The 20335-nt window shown below is 32.3% G+C and overlaps 2 protein-coding genes across 2 annotated transcripts; one reads left to right on the top strand and one right to left on the bottom strand.

Moving 5' to 3' along the window:
• The first annotated feature begins 6008 nt into the window (after nucleotides 1-6008).
• On the top strand, nucleotides 6009-7424 carry LOC7463029 (phenolic glucoside malonyltransferase 1). Its single transcript, XM_024600118.1, has 3 exons — nucleotides 6009-6491; nucleotides 6879-7119; nucleotides 7204-7424. The coding sequence occupies exons 1-3, from the start codon at nucleotides 6009-6011 to the stop codon at nucleotides 7422-7424; spliced, it is 945 nt and encodes a 314-aa protein (XP_024455886.1).
• A 6738-nt stretch (nucleotides 7425-14162) lies between these two features.
• Nucleotides 14163-15050, bottom strand: LOC127905224 (uncharacterized). The gene has a single exon (XM_052452301.1). The coding sequence runs from the start codon at nucleotides 15048-15050 to the stop codon at nucleotides 14163-14165; it is 888 nt and encodes a 295-aa protein (XP_052308261.1).
• Between the last annotated feature and the right edge of the window lie 5285 nt (nucleotides 15051-20335).

Raw genomic sequence — 20335 nt, 5'->3', positions numbered from 1 at the left:
AAGTTATTCTAGCAACATTGATATAACTACCATTATCAATAATCATACTGCATACCTTATTTTTTATATGACATCTATGGCCACACAATGCATTTTATCACACAATGTATTCTGGCCAACCCCTTCAGCTATGATCGACCCTTTATCAAGTTTTGTCCATTCAATCTATTTATTTTTCTTTGTTAAATGTTCTAGAATTAAGTCTCCATTCATCCCCTTTCTCGTCCCTCCTTTTAGTTTAGGTTTCCTTCACAGCTGGTGTAAAAATTATGGGCATTCCCTCATGGTTTTTCTTCATCCTCTCGGTTCAAAGGTCATAAAGAATAGGAGGAAGGAGGTTACAAGACCTATACCTTTTGGATTTAAGTAGGTTTGGGGAAAGTTTGACAATATTCCTTCTTTTCTTCTCCTAGTTCTCACCCTTCTCCATTCTCTTTCGGTTTCTAGCCCCTTTCTTCGTCCCTCTAGACAGTTGTTCAGTCTACTCTCAAGTTCTCAACTATCTCTCTCTTACACACACAAGTTCAAAGAGGCACTTACTGCTGGCTTGGTTTAATTTTTGTTGGGAAAGAGTAAGAGAAGAGAAGCATGCAGCTGAACATACAGATGCTGCAAATAGATTTTTAGGAAAAGGAAGGATCTTCTTCTCTCTTCTACTTATATTTATACCCCCTCTTAAAGAGATGGGATGTTTTGGTGTTGGTTTAAGTTTGTTCTTGTCCCCCTTTTGGTTATTCCAAGACCGGTTTCCCCCCCTTTTAACTACTTAAGGCAGGCCGGTTTGCTCCCCTAACTAGGTACAGTTCTTAAAAGAAAAGTATAATATGTTTAGTTGTTTTAAGAAGTTTAATACATTAGTTGAAAAGAAATTGTTATTCTATAAAATCACATCGAACAGATAAGGGGTGAATTTTGTTCTAATTATTTTAATGAGTTTTACGAAGATCATGGTATAAAAATACTTCCAACAGTGCCTAGATCCCCACAACAAAACTGTGTGATGGAGAGAAAGAATAGTAACATCTCAATATGGCAAGAAGCATGCTCAAAACTAAGAAGATGCCTAAAAGTTTTGGGCCAAAGCTATATATTGTGCTATATACTTATCAAATAGGTGTTCTACTAAAGACTTGAATGACATGACTCCATAAAAAGAATGGAGTGGAAGAAAGCCAAGTGTTTCTCATTTAAAAGTTTTGGGGAGCATTGACTATGTGTATATAGATGATTAAGGACCAAGCTAGATGACAAGAGCAAACAGATGATCTTTTTGGGCTATGAACAAAAGTCCAAATGATACAAGTTTTACAACCCTAATAAAGGAAATATGATGATTAGTAGAGATGTTGAGTTCAATGAAGAAGGAGCATGGAATTGGAAGGTAGATGATGGTGAGAAATATGACTTCCTACCAATTCTTGATGAAAAGGAGGAAAGATATGAAGATCATCAAGAACCTATAGTTTCACCTCTACAAACACCAATGAGCTCAACTTTTTCTCCTCCTTCTTCTCTCTCTTCTTTTTCTTCTTTTTCTTCTTCTTCTAGTAGAAGCTGAAGTAGTGGTACTCCACCAAGTCTACTAAGAAAGATGAGGAGCCTTGATGACTTATATGAGGTAACTAATCATATTGATAATGATGTAAAACTATAATGTCACCTTACTACATGTGATCTTATAGTGTTTGAAGAAGCAATAAAGGATGAAAAGTGGAGAATTGTTATGGATGAGGAGATTGCATCAATTGTGAAGAATGACACATTAAAATTAGTTCCTATACCAAATAGAAAGAAGCCAATAGGTGTCAAGTGGATCTATAAAGAAAAGAAGAATGCCAAAGAAAAGGTGGAGAGGTATAAAGCAAGGTTAGTAGAAAAAGGCTATAGCCAAAAGCATATGATTGACTATGATGAAGTATTTGCTCTAGTTGCTACATTGGAGACCATTTGATTAATCATTATCACCGTTACCTAATATAGATGGAGAATCTATCAAATGGATGGCAAATCAGCCTTTCTTGATGGTTTTCTTGAAGATGAGGTTTACATTGAGCAACTTATGAGATATAAAATGAAGGGACATGAAGACAAGGTATTAAAGTTGAATAAAGCCTTGTATAGATTGAAGCAAGCCCCAAGTGCTTGGTATAGTCACATTGATGGCTATTTATTAAGGAATAGATTTGTTAAATGTCCTCATGAATATGCTATTTATGTAAAGATCAAATAGAGTGGTGATAATTTTATTATATGTTTGTAAGTGGTTGATTTGATCTTTACATGAAATAATTCAAAGATGTTTGGAGACTTCAAGCAAACAATGATCAAGGAGTTTGGGATGATGGATATTGGTCTCATCTCCCGCTACTTAGGGATTGAGATCAAATAAGGTGAATATGGAATTTTTATAAATCAAGAGAAGTTTGCAAGGGAGGTTCTCAAGAAGTTTAAGATGCAGGATTTTGGAAAAGTAAGTACTTTTGTTGAGCGTGGAGTAAAGATGTCAAAGAATAATGAAGGAAAAAAGATAAACTCTACAACATTAAAAAAATTAGTTGAGAGTTTGAGATATTTAACATGCACTCATCCAGATATTCTTTTTGGAGTAGGACCTATGAATAAATTTATAGAGACATCATCCATAACACACTTCAAAGTATTGAATCGAGTTCTTCAGAATATCAATGGTACTGTTGATTCTGTCTTGTTATATGGTTATTATAATGGCTTTGAACTTATAGGTTATAATGATATTGATTAGACTGGAGATATGGATGATAGAAATAGCACTACAAGTTTTATTTTCTACATAGGAGACACGATATTTATATGGAGTTCAAAGAAGCAATTTATAGTCACTTTGTCAATATGTGAAGTTGAACATGTGTTTGTCATTCCATATGGCTAAAGAGATTATTGAAGGAATTGTTAATGCTACAAGAGAAGCCTACTGAAATTTATATGGATAACTCATCAGCCATTGTATTAGCAAAGAATCCAGTATTTCATTATAAAAGTAAGTATATTGACACGAGATTTCATTACTTACGAGATTACATTACAAACAAGGAAGTTGAAGACAAGTATGTGAAGACACAAGACCAAGTTATGAATATCTTCACAAAGCCACTAAAAAAATGATGTTATATATATATATATATATATATATATATATATGAGAAATATGTTGGGAGTTATGAAGAAATCAAGTTTAAAAAGGGTGTTGAAAGTAAACTGATTTCTGAAAATTAGTTTAACTAGTTGACTAGTTGATACTGAGTAACTGAGTGGAATAAGTTAAAGCAGTCAACTAGTTGAGAAATAGTCGACCGATTCAGTCGGCAAAATACAATTCCTATTCAAATTAGGATTTTCTTGTATTAGTCTAATTCTTTAATTGTCTAAGACTTTATGTCAATAAATAAGCTTGTAATTCAATATTATTGAGTAATACAAAAAAGAGAGAATAACTAAGAGAGCTTAGAGATAAACACTTAATAAAAGTATACCTTCCTCTCAATCTTCTTCTTATTCTTGAGTTTTGACTTTGCATTACTAATTTTTATTTTATACAACACCCATATTTCTTCCAATATGTTTGTCTCTCAGCGTAATAAATTTGAGAGTAAAGAAAACCCAACAACTATATATGTCGGTAATCAAATGAATTAGTAGATCCGAGATGTTTCAATAGGTATGAAAACCTAACCTCATAGACACAACATTAGTTTCTATAAGGTAACAATTGCAAAAACAAAAAGCAAAGCAGAAGAAAAAAGTTGAAACAAGAGAGTTGCTAGAGAGATATTTCATTATTCATATAAATAGTGAAATTGACCCTGACTGATTTAGTTGTTCTTGGTAATGTTAATAAGAGATTTTATGTTTAGTTATGAAAAAAATTTCTTGTTATTTTGAAATAGAAAATGTTATTATCAATTGAAAATAAAAGATTTGTTTTTCGAAAACATATGTTTTTAATTTTCTAATTTTATGAGAAACTGAAAAACATCAAAATAGATAGTTTAAAAAATCTTCATGTTATAAAATAAGGATTTGTTTGGTTTATCTAATGTTTTATATCCATTATTATTATTATTTTTAACAGATATGCTATTTTCCCAAACAACTTAATAAAAAAAATAGAGTAAACAAAAACCGAAAGAAAAGAAACTTCAGAAACTTCTTCTACATGTGTCTGTGATTAAATTAGTATTAATATTGTGATAAATTGTAATTAGTGCAAATTAAAAGCGCATGGGATTTACAAACTGATGTAAAAGAAAAACATTTCCATATGTAACATTAAAATGAGATTTTATGTATTTATTACCAGCCTAAATCCATCTAGATATGTCCATTATTATCTTCATTATTATTATTATTATTATTATTATTATAAGTCAAATAAGGGTCTTGTTTTCTATCTGAAAAATTTGTACTTAGTAAAAAATTTTCCTTAGTTTTCCATGAAAAAAACACTTTCAGAATAAATAAATAACTAGAGATGAAAGCTAAAAATTACTTTTAAGGTATTTTCTACAATGTTTCTGAAAATGCTACTAGCCTTAACGAATATGCTATTTTCCCAAACAACTGAATAAAAAAATAGAGTAAACAAAAATAATTTCTAAGCATGAGTAAATATAAATTACACATGTGAACACTCGGTGCATATGCATATAATCCATCCCAAGCAAAATATACTAGAAGTCACCCCGTACAAAAGGATAGAGAAAAATGTTGAAAGTCAGTGCGGTAGTTTTTATAGTTGTGGTTTGAAAAAAAAAATTATTTTATAAAAAATATTTTTGATTGAGGTTGGTTTGATATTTATATATGTTTAGTTAAAACTGTGGTTGAAATTGAGGTTGAATAAAAATAGTTTAATGTGTTTGATTAAGAATGCTTTTGAAATTGAGGTTATAAAATAATTTAAAAAATATATATATTAATATTGAAGGTTTTTAATTTAAATATTATAGATTTAACTATTGTTATTACATCATAAAATAAATAATATTTTATATAAAATATTTTTTATTGTTCAATTAAACTATCTACAATTCCATCACGTATGAAATACATCCGAAAAAGACTACAATTTTCTTGGTTTCTTAAGCACACAACAACATTAGGTAAAATATAATCAGGAACAAAATTGGGATTGTGATCAAATTCTGCAAATGTTACGTCATTAAGCGATCTCCGTCTAATTTATGTCGTGTCATTGAATAATGTTAAACATTAGTTTTTCGAATAAAACACAATTAAAAATTAAAAATAAAATTTAATTTTTTTTACCGGGTCGGACTCGGTTCAATGCATTTAGCTTTGGACCGGACCCGGTCCGACCGGAACAGTAGAGACATGCTCCACTATTCACGTGAACAGTGGAGTCACTCTCCACGGCTCTAAAAGCAGTATTTTGATGCTTTCAGTTATCCTGCGTTTTCAACGCAGATATTGATGGGCCCATGAATAGTGAATTGAGTTTATTAGTTACCAAACGTTTGTTTTTCATGATTTATTTCAAAAGCAGAAACAACCACGGAAACAAACGGATTAATGCATAGACAAAACTAAAAGAAAAGAAACTTCTTCTACAAATTAGTATTAATATTGTGATAAATTAGTACTATTAATATTGTGATAAATTGTAATTAATGCGCATGGGATTTACAACTGATGTAAAAGAAAAACATTTCCATATATAACATTAAATTAATTAATTTAGATGCTAACATGGCACACTAAAATGCCTTTAAAATGAGGTTTTACGTATTTATTACCAACCTAAATCCATCTACCTATGTCCATTATTATCTTCATTGTTTTTTGCTATCAAAAGCTTCTTTTTTTTGACTTAGTTATTGCGCGTATATATGTCATTTAGTACATCTTTACCTTGTCATAGCAAACATCAAGGAAACACATATAATATAATTTAAAGACCTAAAAAAATTAAAAATTAAAGATCACTTTCTAGCCTCTATCTCTGTATCGTTATGACTTCTGCCCACCAAGTAAAGATACTGGACGTCCACCATGTCACCCCATTCTTTACGCCACCCGAGTTTGCGACGGAGTTATCACTCCCACTCACCTTCTTTGATATTATGTGGTTGAAACTCCAACCGGTTGGATACATATTCTTTTATAAACTCACCGAGTCAACACCAGCTTTCTTCAATTCAGTAATCCTTCCCAAACTCAAACATTCTCTCTCTCATACTCTCATTCACTTCCTCCCTCTTGCTGGCAACATCACTTGGCCTCCACAAGCCACCACACCCATAATTCTATACACTCCAAATGATGCTATTCAACTCACGGTTGCTGAGTCTAATGCTGATTTTGATCATCTCTCAGGCAATGACATCCGTGAAGCTATGAAGTCACATCTTTATCTACCTGAGTTGCCTGTCACGGACGCAAAAGCTACAGCTATGACTATGCAAATAACATTGTTTCCCAATCAAGGCTTTTGCGTTGGAATGTCTTCACACCATTCTATCCTTGATGGCACAAGCTACTCCATGTTTATCAAAGCATGGTCCTACATAAGCACACTTAGTGATAAAGAGACGCAGCAATATCCAACTTTGTTGCCAGAATTAACACCGGTTCTTGATCGAACAGGTATTCAAGATCCTGCAGGGTTTGAAAAGAGGTTCTTGAACGCCTGGTTAGGAGTAAAAGTTCCTGGTCAGGATCCTAATTGCTCTAGAAGTTTGAAGCTTTTGCCAGTTATAACACCTCAGTCTAGCTTAGTACGAGCAGTGGTCGAGGTATCTCGTGAACAAATAAACAAACTTAGGGAAAGGGTTCGCACGCATTTCAGAAAGATCCACAAAGAAGATCCAAATGAAACAAAGCTCGTCCACATGTCCAGTTTTGTTCTCCTCTACGCATATGTGGTGATTTGTATAGTTAAGTCAAAGGGGTTAGAACAAAATAGAAAGGTTGTTTTTGGGTTCCTTGCAGACTGTAGAGCTCGTTTAGACCCTCCAATACATGACAAATATTTTGGTAACTGTCTTTATTCCTTCGCTGTAGATACGGAAGCAAGAGCTCTTTTAGAGGAGAATGGGTTTGCCTGGGCAGTAGAAAGACTGAGTGATACTATCAGAAACTTAGAGAAAGGAGTTCTTGATGGAGTAAAGGAGGCATTGGCAACATATAACAAGACAGCAAGGCCAGCTGCATTACTTCTTGGTGTTGCTGGGTCAACTCACTATGATGTTTATGGAACTGATCTTGGGTGGGGGAGGCCAGAAAAGGTAGAGATTACTTCCATAGATCAGACCGCAGCGATTTCTATGACAAAGTGCAAGAATGGAAGTGGAGTCGAGTTTGCTTTAGTTTTGGAGAAGAATGAAATGGAGAAATTTATGTCTCTGTTTGTTGATGGTGTTATTTAAGGCTTTGTTGCTCGGACCCGTGAACTGAAAACACCTAGCCATGTCCATGTTTCAAACGATACGACACGGGTACTGGTGCGGAAACACGCCTCTCAATTTGGGTGGAACTTTTTGAAGAAGTTATTTTTAAGTATAATCAAATTTATTATTGTATTATTTTTAAAAATTAAATTCTATTTGAAATTTAATTTTTGATACTCAAAATAATTCTCAATTTAAAATTTTATTAAAACTTCTAAATTAAATTTAAATCATAAAATTTAAATAGACAATTAGTTTTAACATATAAGAAATAAGATGTATAAAAAATATTTTTTTTATTAATAAATAAATAAAGACGGGTGGGGAATATTTTCCTCCTATCATGGAAACTCGAATCCAAACCCAATATGTATAAATATATTTAATTATTGTTCTTTTATTTTTTACCAAACATGTAAAACTTATATTTTAAACAAGTTGATCCTTGTGTATTAATTATTAACTATTATATGATTTATTACAAAAACTCTTATTTATGTAGAGTCTTAAAACCCACCATAAAATCCAATAGAGAAAAATTGGTTAGAGCGCTTGCACTCCGCAATGGGCTAGATAAAAAAAAATATACAGGCATTATCTATACATTTTATGGCATCAGAAAAAAAAATTTAATTGTGAATCTAAAAGATGATGTATGTGTTTAATAAAATAAATTAAGAATTAGATGTTACAATAAATATTAAAAAAATTATTAATGGTAACTAAAAACTAAATTGGAAAATTAAAGCTTTGTTGCTCGGACTCGTGAAAACACCTAGCCATGTCCATGTTGAATACAACATGGGTACTGGTGTGGAATACAGGTCGGGTGCAGCAAATATGGCTCTCAATTTGGTTGGAAATTTTTGAAGTTATTTTTAAGTATAGTAAATCAATTTTAATTTTTTTATTATTTTTAAAATTAAATTCTATTTGAAATTTAATTTTTGACACTCAAAATGATTCTTAATTTAAAATTTTATTAAAACTTTTAAATTAAATTTAAATCATACGATTTAAACAATTTATACATGACCATTAATTTTGACATATAAGAGATAAGAGGTATAAAAAGTATTTTCTCTCCATAGTAAATAAATGAAGACGGGTGGGGAATATTTTCCTCCTATCACGAAAACTCGGACCCAACCCCAATATGTATAAATATATTTATTGTTCTTTTATTTTTTACCATGTAAAACTTATTTTTTAAACAAGTTGATCCTTTAAATTAATTGCATTGTGTATTAATAAATCATATATATTGATTTATTACAAAAACTCTTATTTATGTAGAGTCTTAAAACCCTTCATAAAATCCAATAGAAAAAAATTAGTTAGAGTGCTCATACTATACAATGGGCTAGATCAAAAATAAATTAACACTAAAAAAAAAATGCAAGCATTATGAACACATTTTATGGCATCAAGAAAAATTTTAATTGTAACAACCCTGTAATTTTCCAGCAATATATTTTAAAAATTCATGATGTTTTTTTTTTTTTTCAAAAATTTCAGCTGGGTTTCCTCTAATTTAGCATATCCCAAGTTATCGACAAAATCAACATCAGTCCCTAATCAACCATTTCCACAATTCAATATTTTTATTATACCCCAACATATCTTAATCAACAATATTACACTTTCTCTAACATATCAACTCAACGAATAATTATTTTGCTAAAATGAAGAAAGAATTATTTTAACCATGATACACAAACCATAGATTATAGATTTAATATACTTCCTTCAATTATATATAATCTTTTAAGTACAGTTTATCACAAATAATATTAACTACATGCTTATATTCCATTTAAATTCATACATACCCAACATTATAATCTTCAAAATATAGAGATAGTAATGTTATTATCAACAATTTACATATTCAAAAGATTTACTGTTAATGGAAGTAAACTCTAAAACTATTAGGAGGCGCGGTATTGAGATGAACCTGCATAATGATTTAATAGATAATTATGGTCAATTAGAGCATTTACATTTGCATTAACATATAAATATATACATTAGTTACTCACAAAATTTCCACATTTACTATCATCTTCCAAGTACTATTCACAAATCAATAATCTAAAATTTAAATATGTCCACTTCATAGAACTTCAGTTCCAAACCAGCACTAGTTCCATACCAGCACAGCTGCCCATTCACAAGGCATCAGTTCCATACCAGGATAACTGGTCCACCAGCAGCCCATTCACAGGGCACCAGTTCCATTCCAGGATAACTGGCTCACAAGTTTTCTATTTTCAAAATAAATTATCATGGGAAAATCTACCAGCATTCCACATACAATTTCATTGATCAAGGGAAAATTTAAATATCTAAAGTTCAGAGAAATAAAAAAAATATTCAAGATATTAAACACCTACCTGGTGTTTGCGTCCTGCTAACTGAACCTGTCTGCTGAGTGGTTCATGTAGCCTCGTCCACTCCTGCAGGTTCATTTCATTACCAATTAAATTTTATTTCAACAAAATCAACTTGTCATCAATTTAATTATTTCATCAACAACATCACCACAAAACCACTTCACTTATCAAACCAGCAAAACAACTCATTGTTAATTTAATTACTTCATCAACACATCACCACATAATTCATTTAATTTTTTTCAACAACAATATCAACTCATCACTAACATAATTTCTTTATCATCAATATTACCACATGACTCATTTAATTATCTAACAACAATATTAACTCATCACTAATAAAATTCCTTCATCATCAATATTATCACATAACTCATTTAATTATCACTCAACAATATTAACTCATTACTAATATAACTTATTTAAGTTCTTCATCACCAATATTACCTTATAACTCATTTAATTATTAACTCATCACTAATATAACTCCTTCATCATCAATATTACCACATAACTTAATAATTAATTATTGATCCAACATTTACATTCATTTTCTTTCTCTTGGCCGAAACCTCCTCAAAAGAACCCATAATTATTTTTTCTTCAATTTCACAAATTGAAACATTACCCACTATTATTTCATTTATTAAAACATTAATTCATCATAATTTCATAAATTAACCCATTAAACCTCATAACTCATACCATAATTATTCACTAATACAATTGCATAAAATCTTAACATACTAAATATATCAATTTAATTGAGAGGAAAAGATTTGTTACCTTTTAATTCAAAGAAATAAGAGATTGAAAGCTTGAAATCACCACACAAATTTCTTTCCTCCTTCCCCCCTTATTTTCCTCTCAATGCCCTAACATGGCCGGCCACTCTTTTTGATTTGATCAAGAATTCTCACCGGTTTGACTTCCATAGTTAATTCTTCATTAACTTCTATTGGAATTTATGGTAGCACCCTGGTTGGATCTATTTCAGCTTTTCTTAGCATTGATATATGGAACACATCATGTATTTTGACCAGATGTTGGGGCTAGGCTCGTTGATAAGCTACTGGGCCAATTCTTTTCACGATTTTATAGGGCCTGATGTATCTTGGCGCTAACTTCCCTTTCATACCAAATCTTAACAAGTGTTTCCAAGGAGCAACCTTCAAGTACACCCTATCCCCCACATTAAACTCAAGAGGTCTCCTTCGTCTATCGACATAACTTTTTTGTCTGTCTTGAGCTGCTTTCATTCGATCCCTTATAATTCTAATCTTCTCTGATGTATCCTGAACAAACTCGGGCCCCATTAAATTTTGATCCCCTACTTCTTCCCAACATACTGGAGTCTGATATTTTTTGTCATACAAGGCTTCATATGGAGTCATCCTTATGGTAGCCTGATAGTTGTTATTATATGTGAACTCCACGAGAGGTAAGTGATCCTCCCAATTTCCACCAAACTCCATAGCACATGCCCTCAATAAATCTTTCAGGGTCTGGATTGTCCTTTCAGATTGTCCGTCAGTCTGAGGATGAAAAGCTGTACTCATATTCAGTTTCGACCCTAAAGCACGCTGTATGCCAGGCCATAACCGAGAAGTAAATCGAGGATCTCGGTCCGATACTATTGACAAAGGCACCCCATGTAATCTCACTACTTCATTGACATATAATCTAGCCAATTTATCAATTGGGTCGGTCATCTTCATTGGTAAGAAAAGAGCAGACTTGGTCAGTCGGTCTACTATCACCCAGATAACGTCATTTCCCTTCTTCCCTCTAGGTAACCCAGATACAAAGTCCATTGTAATGTCTTTCCATTTCCACTGTGGTATTAACAATGGTTGTAAGGGCCCTGCCGGCTTCTGATGTTCCACTTTCACTTGCTGGCATACAGGACAACTGGCTACAAAATCTGCTATCTGTTTCTTCATATTTGGCCACCAGTAGAATTCCTTTAGGTCATTGTACATTTTTGTACTCCCAGGGTGTATATTGAGTCTTGTTTCATGAGTCTCTTTTAATAATTCCCCTCTTAAAACTTGGTCTCCTGGTAAATACATCCGTTTTCCCATTAATACCATCCCATCATCCAAGATCCGGAAAGGAGTCTCAATACCCAGTTTAATCTTTTCCTTTACTTTAATAACATCTATATCCTTTTGTTGCGCCTCCAACACTTTCTCTCGAAATGTCGATTTTACCCTCAATTGAGCAAATAAGGAACCTTCAGGTCCAACCTCCACCTTGGCATCAATTTGTCTTAATTCTGTTAGTTCTTTTTCATCACAATCATCTGGTTCTATAACTAATAACTTACTTTTGCGACTAAGTGCATCTGCCACCACATTAGCTCTTCCTGGGTGATAATCTATTACACAGTCATAATCTTTAATTAGCTTCACCCATCGTCTCTGTCGCATGTTTAACTCCTTTTGAGTAATTAAATACTGTAAACTTTTATGATCAATAAAAATTTGTACCCGTGACCCGTACAAATAATGTCTCTGAACCCGTAAGGCAAAAATTACTGCAACCAATTCTAAGTCATGGGTTGGATAATTTGTTTCATGGGTTTTTAACTGTCTTGAGGCATAAGCAATTACCCTCTCGTATTGCATCAACACGCATCCCAAACCCTTTTTGGACGCATCACTATATATGACAAACCCTTCCATTCCAGAGGGTAAAGTTAACACTGGAGCCGTGGTGAGTCTTCTTTTTAGCTCTTGAAATTTACTTTCACATTCTAATGTCCATTCCCACTTCGTTTCCTTTCGGGTCAAACGGGTCATTGGAGCCGCTATTGTAGAGAACCCCTCGATAAACCTCCGATAATATCCTGCTAGCCCGAGAAAACTACGTATCTCTGTCACATTTGTGGGCCTCTCCCATTTTAACACAGCTTCCACTTTCCTTGGATCCACCAAGATTTCTTCAGCTAAGATAACATGCCCCAAGAAAGTCACCTCTTTTAACCAGAATTCACATTTATTCAACTTGGCATATAGTCGATGTTCTCTTAGAGTCTGTAGTACCTCTCTCAAATGTTTTTCATGCTCTATATATGAATTGGAATACACCAAGATATCATCAATGAACACCACAACTGACCTATCTAAATAGGGTCGGAAGACCCTATTCATTAAATCCATAAATACCGCAGGAGCATTTGTTAATCCAAATGGCATTACCAAGAACTCGAAATGTCCATACCGAATTCTAAAAGCAGTTTTTGATACATCTAGATCTTTAATCCTCAATTGGTAGTACCGGGATCTTTTTTCTTTACAAATAACACTGGAGCTCCCCAAGGTGAGTTGCTGGGGTGTATAAACCCTTTATCTAATAGTTCTTGTAACTGAAATTTTAGCTCAGCTAGTTCTACTGGTGCCATTCTATATGGTGCTTGAGCTATAGGTGTTGTGCCTGGCAGTACATCAATTGAGACCTCTACCTCTCTCTCTGGGGGCAAACCCGGTAATTCTTCTGGAAACACATCTGGGAAATCTCTCACTATGTGAAGATTTGCTAACTCATTATTCCCACTATTCAAGTCCATCACCATAGCGAGATATACCTCGCATCCTTTATTCACCATTTTTTGTGCTGTCATTCCCGAAATAAAACAATTTGGTATGACATTTCTCTCTCCTCTAAAAACCACCCCTCTACCCATAAGTCCACAGAAGGTAATTGTTTTTGCAAAACAGTCCATTTGGGCTCTATGCCTACCCAACCAATCCATTCCTAATATGATATCAAAATCGTGCAATGGTAAGGGTATTAAATCTGCACTAAACTCACACCCCATAATGACAAGTTTGACATCTTTATACACTATATCAACATCTACCCTTTCCCTTAGAGGAGTACTTATAGCAAACCCCATAAAAACTCTATGTGGACTCATACCCAGTTTTTCTATTGTTTTATAAGCAATAAAAGAACGAGTAGCTCCCGAATCAAAAAGTACAAACACAGGCTGGTGATTTAACAACAAGGTACCTACAACAACATTTGGGGCAGTCCGAGCCTCTTCTCGTGTAGTGGCGAACACCCGGCCTTGAGTTCGGTCACCCTGGGCTCTAAATCGATCCCGGTTACCACTGGCCCCTTACTGTGATTGTCTAACCGGTCGATTTACTGTAACAGATTGTTGTTGACTCTGAGACTGTTGTTGGGTTTGGATGAATTCTGACCTCCTAGGATAATCCTTTCTGATATGTCCCTGTCCATGACAGTAATAACAACCTTTGCCCAAGTGTGGGCACTCCCTCCACCTATGCTCACCCCGACAAACATAACATCATCCAGGCGTAGTCGAATAGTCCCCATGATGTTTCTGGCCACATCGAACACACTGAGGGTATGAAATTGACTTCTGATCAGAAGTCCAACCAAATGATCCACTCCGTCCTCTTGACTGGCTTCCAATAGGCCCAATACCCGAACTCTGCTCCATTCCCGATGTTGTCCCCTCCTTCCTTCTAAACTGACTAAACTGAGATTTCCCTTTCTTAGGAAATAGAGGTTTACTCTGAATAAGATCAGTGTCCTTCCTCTTGCCAAACCCAACCTGACCCTGCTGACCCTCACTCATACACGCCTCTAATGCATGGGCTGCTTCAATAAGTTCTCTGGAGGACTCAAACCGTAAAGCAACCAATCCTTGTCTAAGTTCCTGGCGTAATCCATCCCGTAATCTGTCAATAATCTGTTGCTCAGTGGTAACAAACTGTGGGGCAAATAAAAAGAGGTCATGAAATCTTCTCTTATAATCTAGTACTGTCATGTTTCCCTGTTTCAATGCCAGAAATTCCTGTTCTTTTATTCTGCACTGGAAAGGAGAGAAAAATTGGGTCTCAAACTGTTTCCTAAACTCGCCCCAAGTACAAATTCTAGTAGTCCTTCGAGATTGAATGACTTCCCACCATGTTTGGGCTCTATCTGAAAGTAACTGGGTAGCACAACTCACTTGCCAGTCATCAGGTACCCTCATCTGAGTCATAACGCTTTCTACCTTCCGTAGCCACCTACCCGTAATTTCTGCATCCTGCTCACCTAGAAAAGCTTCACACCCCAACTCCCTCATATTCTTCACTGTCCTTACCAACAAAGTTATATTATCGGAAGACACAAGAGTAATTAGAGCTGGTGGTGGTGCTGGAGCCACTGGAACAGTCGTACCTGACATGCTTTCTATAACTGCTCTAACAACCTATGCTAGGAAAACAGGGTATGTATATGGTGCTGGTGCAGCAACTGGTGGTGCTGGTAGGGGCACCCCTCCATGCCCCTGTTGTCCTAGTCCCTCGGAAGGAAGTGCATTTACTTGTCTAGGCCCCTCTTCAGCCTGTAGTCTGACTGATCCCCCCAATACTCTATTGTAGTGACACTGGAGGTACATGTAAAGCAGTATCCTCTAAAGGATCATTTTGACGTCTATCCATAGATCCTCTATCTTGAGCTTGCCTCTCCAAAGGGGAGGGGTCAGTAGTTGCACCCTTTCTGGTTTGTACTATCCTGTAATAATACAATCATTTTTTTTGTGAGTTTTTTTTTTATCACCTAGAACCCAAACCAAGGCTCTGATACCAACTATAACAACCCTGTAATTTTTCAGCAATATATTTGAAAATTCATGATTTTTTTTTTCAAAAATTTCAGCAAAGTTTCCTCTAATTTAGCCTATCCCAAGTTATCGACAAAATCAACATCAGTCCCTAATCAACCATTTCCACAATTCAATATTCTTATTATACTCCAACATATCTTAATCAACAATATTACACTTTCTCTAACATATCAACTCAACGAATAATTATTTTGCTAAAATGAAGAAAGAATTATCTTAACCATGATACACAAACCATAGATTATAGATTTAATATAATTCCTTCAATCATATATAATCTTTTAAGTACAGTTTATCACAAATAATATTAACTACATGCTTATATATATATATATATATATATATATATATATATATATATATATATATATATATATATATATATCACCATTATAATCAGATAATATTTACATAACAGAGTACAAGTTAAATAAGCTGATCCATTTAAATTCATACATGCCCAACATTATAATCTTTAAAATATACAGATAGTAATGTTATTATCAACAATTTACATATCCAAAAGATTTACTGTTAATGGGAAGTAAACTCTAAAACTACTAGGAGGCACGGTATTAAGATGAACCTGCATAATGATTTAAAAGATAATTTTGGTCAATTAGAGCATTTACATTTGCATTAACATATAAATATATACATTAGTTACTCACAAAATTTCCACATTTACTATCATCTTCCAAGTACTATTCACAAATCAATAATCTAAAATTTAAATATGTCCACTTCATAGAACTTCAGTTCCAAACCAGCACTAGTTCCATACCAGCACAGCTGCCCATTCACAAGGCATCAGTTCCATACCAGGATAACTGGTCCACCAGCAGCCCATTCACAGGGCACCAGTTCCATTCCAGGATAACTGGCTCACAAGTTTTCTATTTTCAAAATAAATTATCATGGGAAAATCTACCAGCATTCCACATACAATTTCATTGATCAAGGGAAAATTTAAATATCTAAAGTTCAGAGAAATAAAAAAAATATTCAAGATATTAAACACCTACCTGGTGTTTGCGTCCTGCTAACTGAACATGTCTGCTGAGTGGTTCCTGTAGCCTCGTCCACTCCTGCAGGTTCATTTCATTACCAATAAAATTTTGTTTCAACAAAATCAACTTGTCATCAATTTAATTATTTTATCAACAACATCACCACAAAACCATTTCACTTATCAAACCAGCAAAACAACTCATTGTTAATTTAATTACTTCATCAACACTTCACCACATAATTCATTTAATTTTTTTCAACAACAATATCAACTCATCACTAACATAATTTCTTTATCATCAATATTACCACATGACTCATTTAATTATTAAAAAATAATATTAACTCATCACTAATAAAATTCCTTCATCATCAATATTATCACATAACTCATTTAACTATCAAACAACAATATTAACTCATCACTAATAAAATTCATTCATCATCAATATTATCATATAACTCATTTAACTATCAAACAACAATACTAACTCATCACTAATAAAATTCCTTCATCATCAATATTACCACATGACTCATTTAATTATCACTCAACAATATTAACTCATCACTAATAAAATTCCTTCATCATCAATATTATCATATAACTCATTTAACTATCAAACAACAATACTAACTCATCACTAACATAATTTCTTTATCATCAATATTACCACATGACTCATTTAATTATCACTCAACAATATTAACTCATCACTAATATAACTTATTTAAGTTCTTCATCATCAATATTACCATATAACTCATTTAATTATTAACTCATCACTAATATAACTCCTTCGTCATCAATATTACCACATAACTCAACAATTAATTATTGATCCAACATTTACATTCATTTTCCTTCTCTTGGCCGAAACCTCTCCTCAAAAGAACCCATAATTATTTTTTCTTCAATTTCACAAATTGAAACATTACCCACTATTATTTCATTTATTAAAACATTAATTCATCATAATTTCATAAATTAACCCCTTAAACCTCACAACTCATACCATAATTATTCACTAATACAATTGCATAAAATCTTAACATACTAAATATATCAATTTAATTGAGAGGAAAAGATTTGTTACCTTTTAATTCAAAGAAATAAGAGAATGAAAGCTTGAAATCACCACACAAATTTCTTTCCTCCTTCCCCCCTTATTTTCCTCTCAATGCCCTAACATGGCCGGCCACTCCCCTCTTAAAATCCACTCCCCACTTGTTTATATATTTACAAGTTTCCTCCCTTTTTCATTTAAGTCCTTCCTTGTTTTGTTTTAAAATTATTTGGCCCAAAAGTTTGACTTATTCAATTTAAATCCTTGTCCCACATTTATATTATTAGATAGTAATTTTCACTCATTTAACTTCTATATATATATAATTATTTCCCCCTTTTTTTTTGTAAATCAAAATACAGGAATTTACCCGGGAGTTACATGAATTGTGCATCTAAAAGATGATGCATGTATTTAATAAAATAAATTAAAAATTAGATGTGCTAATAAATATTAAAAAGAATTATTAATGCTAACTAAAAGCTAAGTTGGAAAATTGAGAAATAGATACGGATTAAGATATTTAATTTGTGTTGTATTGAGCTCTTTAATTTTTTTATTTAATTATATAAAAATTAATTTTTTTAAAAAGAAAAGTAATAATTAAAATTATATTAAAACAAAATAATTTTCTAGTATAATCCCTCTTTCTTTTTACTAATGTAATTAAAAAAAACTAGATAGCTTTATCAGCTATGTTTTTTAAAAACTATTGAAAGTAATCATCAAAATAATCAAAATAAAATTGAATGATTTAAAATTAAGATAAAATAGTATCTATTTAATTAAAACTCCTTTATTTTATTAATACGCTACTTTTTATACTTTTTTTTACTAGAATAATTGTTTTTTAAATAATAGTTTATCAAGACCACAAAAGCAAAATATAATAAGAAAATGAGATAAAAACATAAGTTATGGTAATTTTAACTTAAATATATTACAAAAGAAAAGAATAATATATTACTCGTGTCTTGTCACAAATAATTCTATTTTAGAATCAATTATATGATAGTAAAAAAACATATTTTAATGTATTTGCAATATCATTTTCAGTGTTTTTTTAAAAAAATTCAAATTCAAAAAATTACTTTCAACATGTTCAATTTTTAACGTGCTCATTTCAAAATCATTAATAATTGTTTTCTTATCAAGTCATCATTGATGTTTTTTTTTTTAAATCAAAATAAAAAAAATAAGAAAAATAAAAAATATATGGACAAGAGGACCAAAAGTGCAAATACAATTAAGGAACCAAAGTGATTTTAGGTTGCTTAGTCACCAAATTTGCTTGAGAACTAAGCGAATGGGAGGAAAAAAAAACTTCTTGTCTATATAAGTAGTGAAGGAACACACACAAGAATGAAGAAGAACTTTGGGGAAGCATTTATTAGAGAATAATATAAATTATATCTTGGGATCTCATCTAATAACTTAAGCTATTGGGTTGAGATGATTTTTTAACATGGTATCAGAGTTTTGATGATCAAGCGGTCACGAGTTCAAATCTCACATTCCCCATTTATTTGATAAAAATTAAGTACAAGATAATATGGATCTGTGTAAATTTAAAGTCCAAAAGGCTTTCACTTGAAGGGGTGTGTTAGAGAATAATATAAACCATATCTTTGGACCTCACCTAACAGCTTAAACTATTAAGTTGAAATTGTTCTTAAATAATATTAACTGGAAAAAAAAATTAGTTAGAACAAAAAACAAAACCCTAACTTTTTTATAAAAAAAAAAACCTAGTCGCCATCCATACATAATAATAATAATAATAATAATAATAATAATAATAATGGATCTGGTTCCATCGATCAGCCTCTTCTCCCACCATGGACTTCATTCCCAGAACCAGCTCCATCCTCATCCAAATCCCAGTTGGGCTTCCATCAGCACACAAAAAGTCCAAGAAACTTTCCACAATTGCCATTCTTCTAATTGCAGTGGGCTCTAATTTAGTTGCCATGTTATTATTGCTCCATTACGCTTTGCACCTCGTTTTTTCCATCACCATCTCCTTTAAAAATCAAGCTTTATATTTAATCTCTCTTTACCATAATCATCACAAACCCATCTTCAACAAACCCATGTTATTATTTCTCTTTTATTAAAGTTTTATGTTTTTTCAATTTAATCCTTCAATTCTGATTTCTATATATAATATTTTTCGGTTTGGTCCTTCTACTTTTAATTTTTTTTTTTGTTTTTTTTTGTCAAAGTTTTTATGCTTTCAATTTTATCTTTTAAGTCAATTTTATGATTTGTTTTTCAATAATAATAAAAATTTCAATTTGGTCCTTCTTTTGATTTCTTGGTTTTTTTCCTTGGTACTTTTGTCAAAGTTTTGGTAGTTTTTCCAATAATATCTTTTAAATCAAATTCATGGCTTATGTTTTTTCAACACTAATAATAATGATAATAATAGTAATAATGATAATGGTAATAGTAATGATGATGATGATGATAATGGTAATAATAGTGATAATGCTACTAGTAGTGATAATAATGGTAATAATAGTGACAATGATAATAGTTTATTATGATTGTAATGGTGCTAATGATAGTAATGATTGTGATGATAATATTAATAATTGTGATCATCATCATCATAACAACAACAACAACAACAATAACAATAATAGTAGTAGTAGTAGTAGTAATTTTATTATTCAAAACAAGTTTATGGTTTTTTTATTCCAACTACAACAACAATAATAATGGTAATGGTAATTATAGTAGTGGTTGGAGTAATAATAATTA

Source organism: Populus trichocarpa, chromosome 4 (assembly GCF_000002775.5).
Source record: "Populus trichocarpa isolate Nisqually-1 chromosome 4, P.trichocarpa_v4.1, whole genome shotgun sequence".
Classification (NCBI taxonomy): Eukaryota; Viridiplantae; Streptophyta; class Magnoliopsida; order Malpighiales; family Salicaceae; genus Populus; species Populus trichocarpa.
This window is presented reverse-complemented; position numbering and strand designations above follow the sequence as displayed.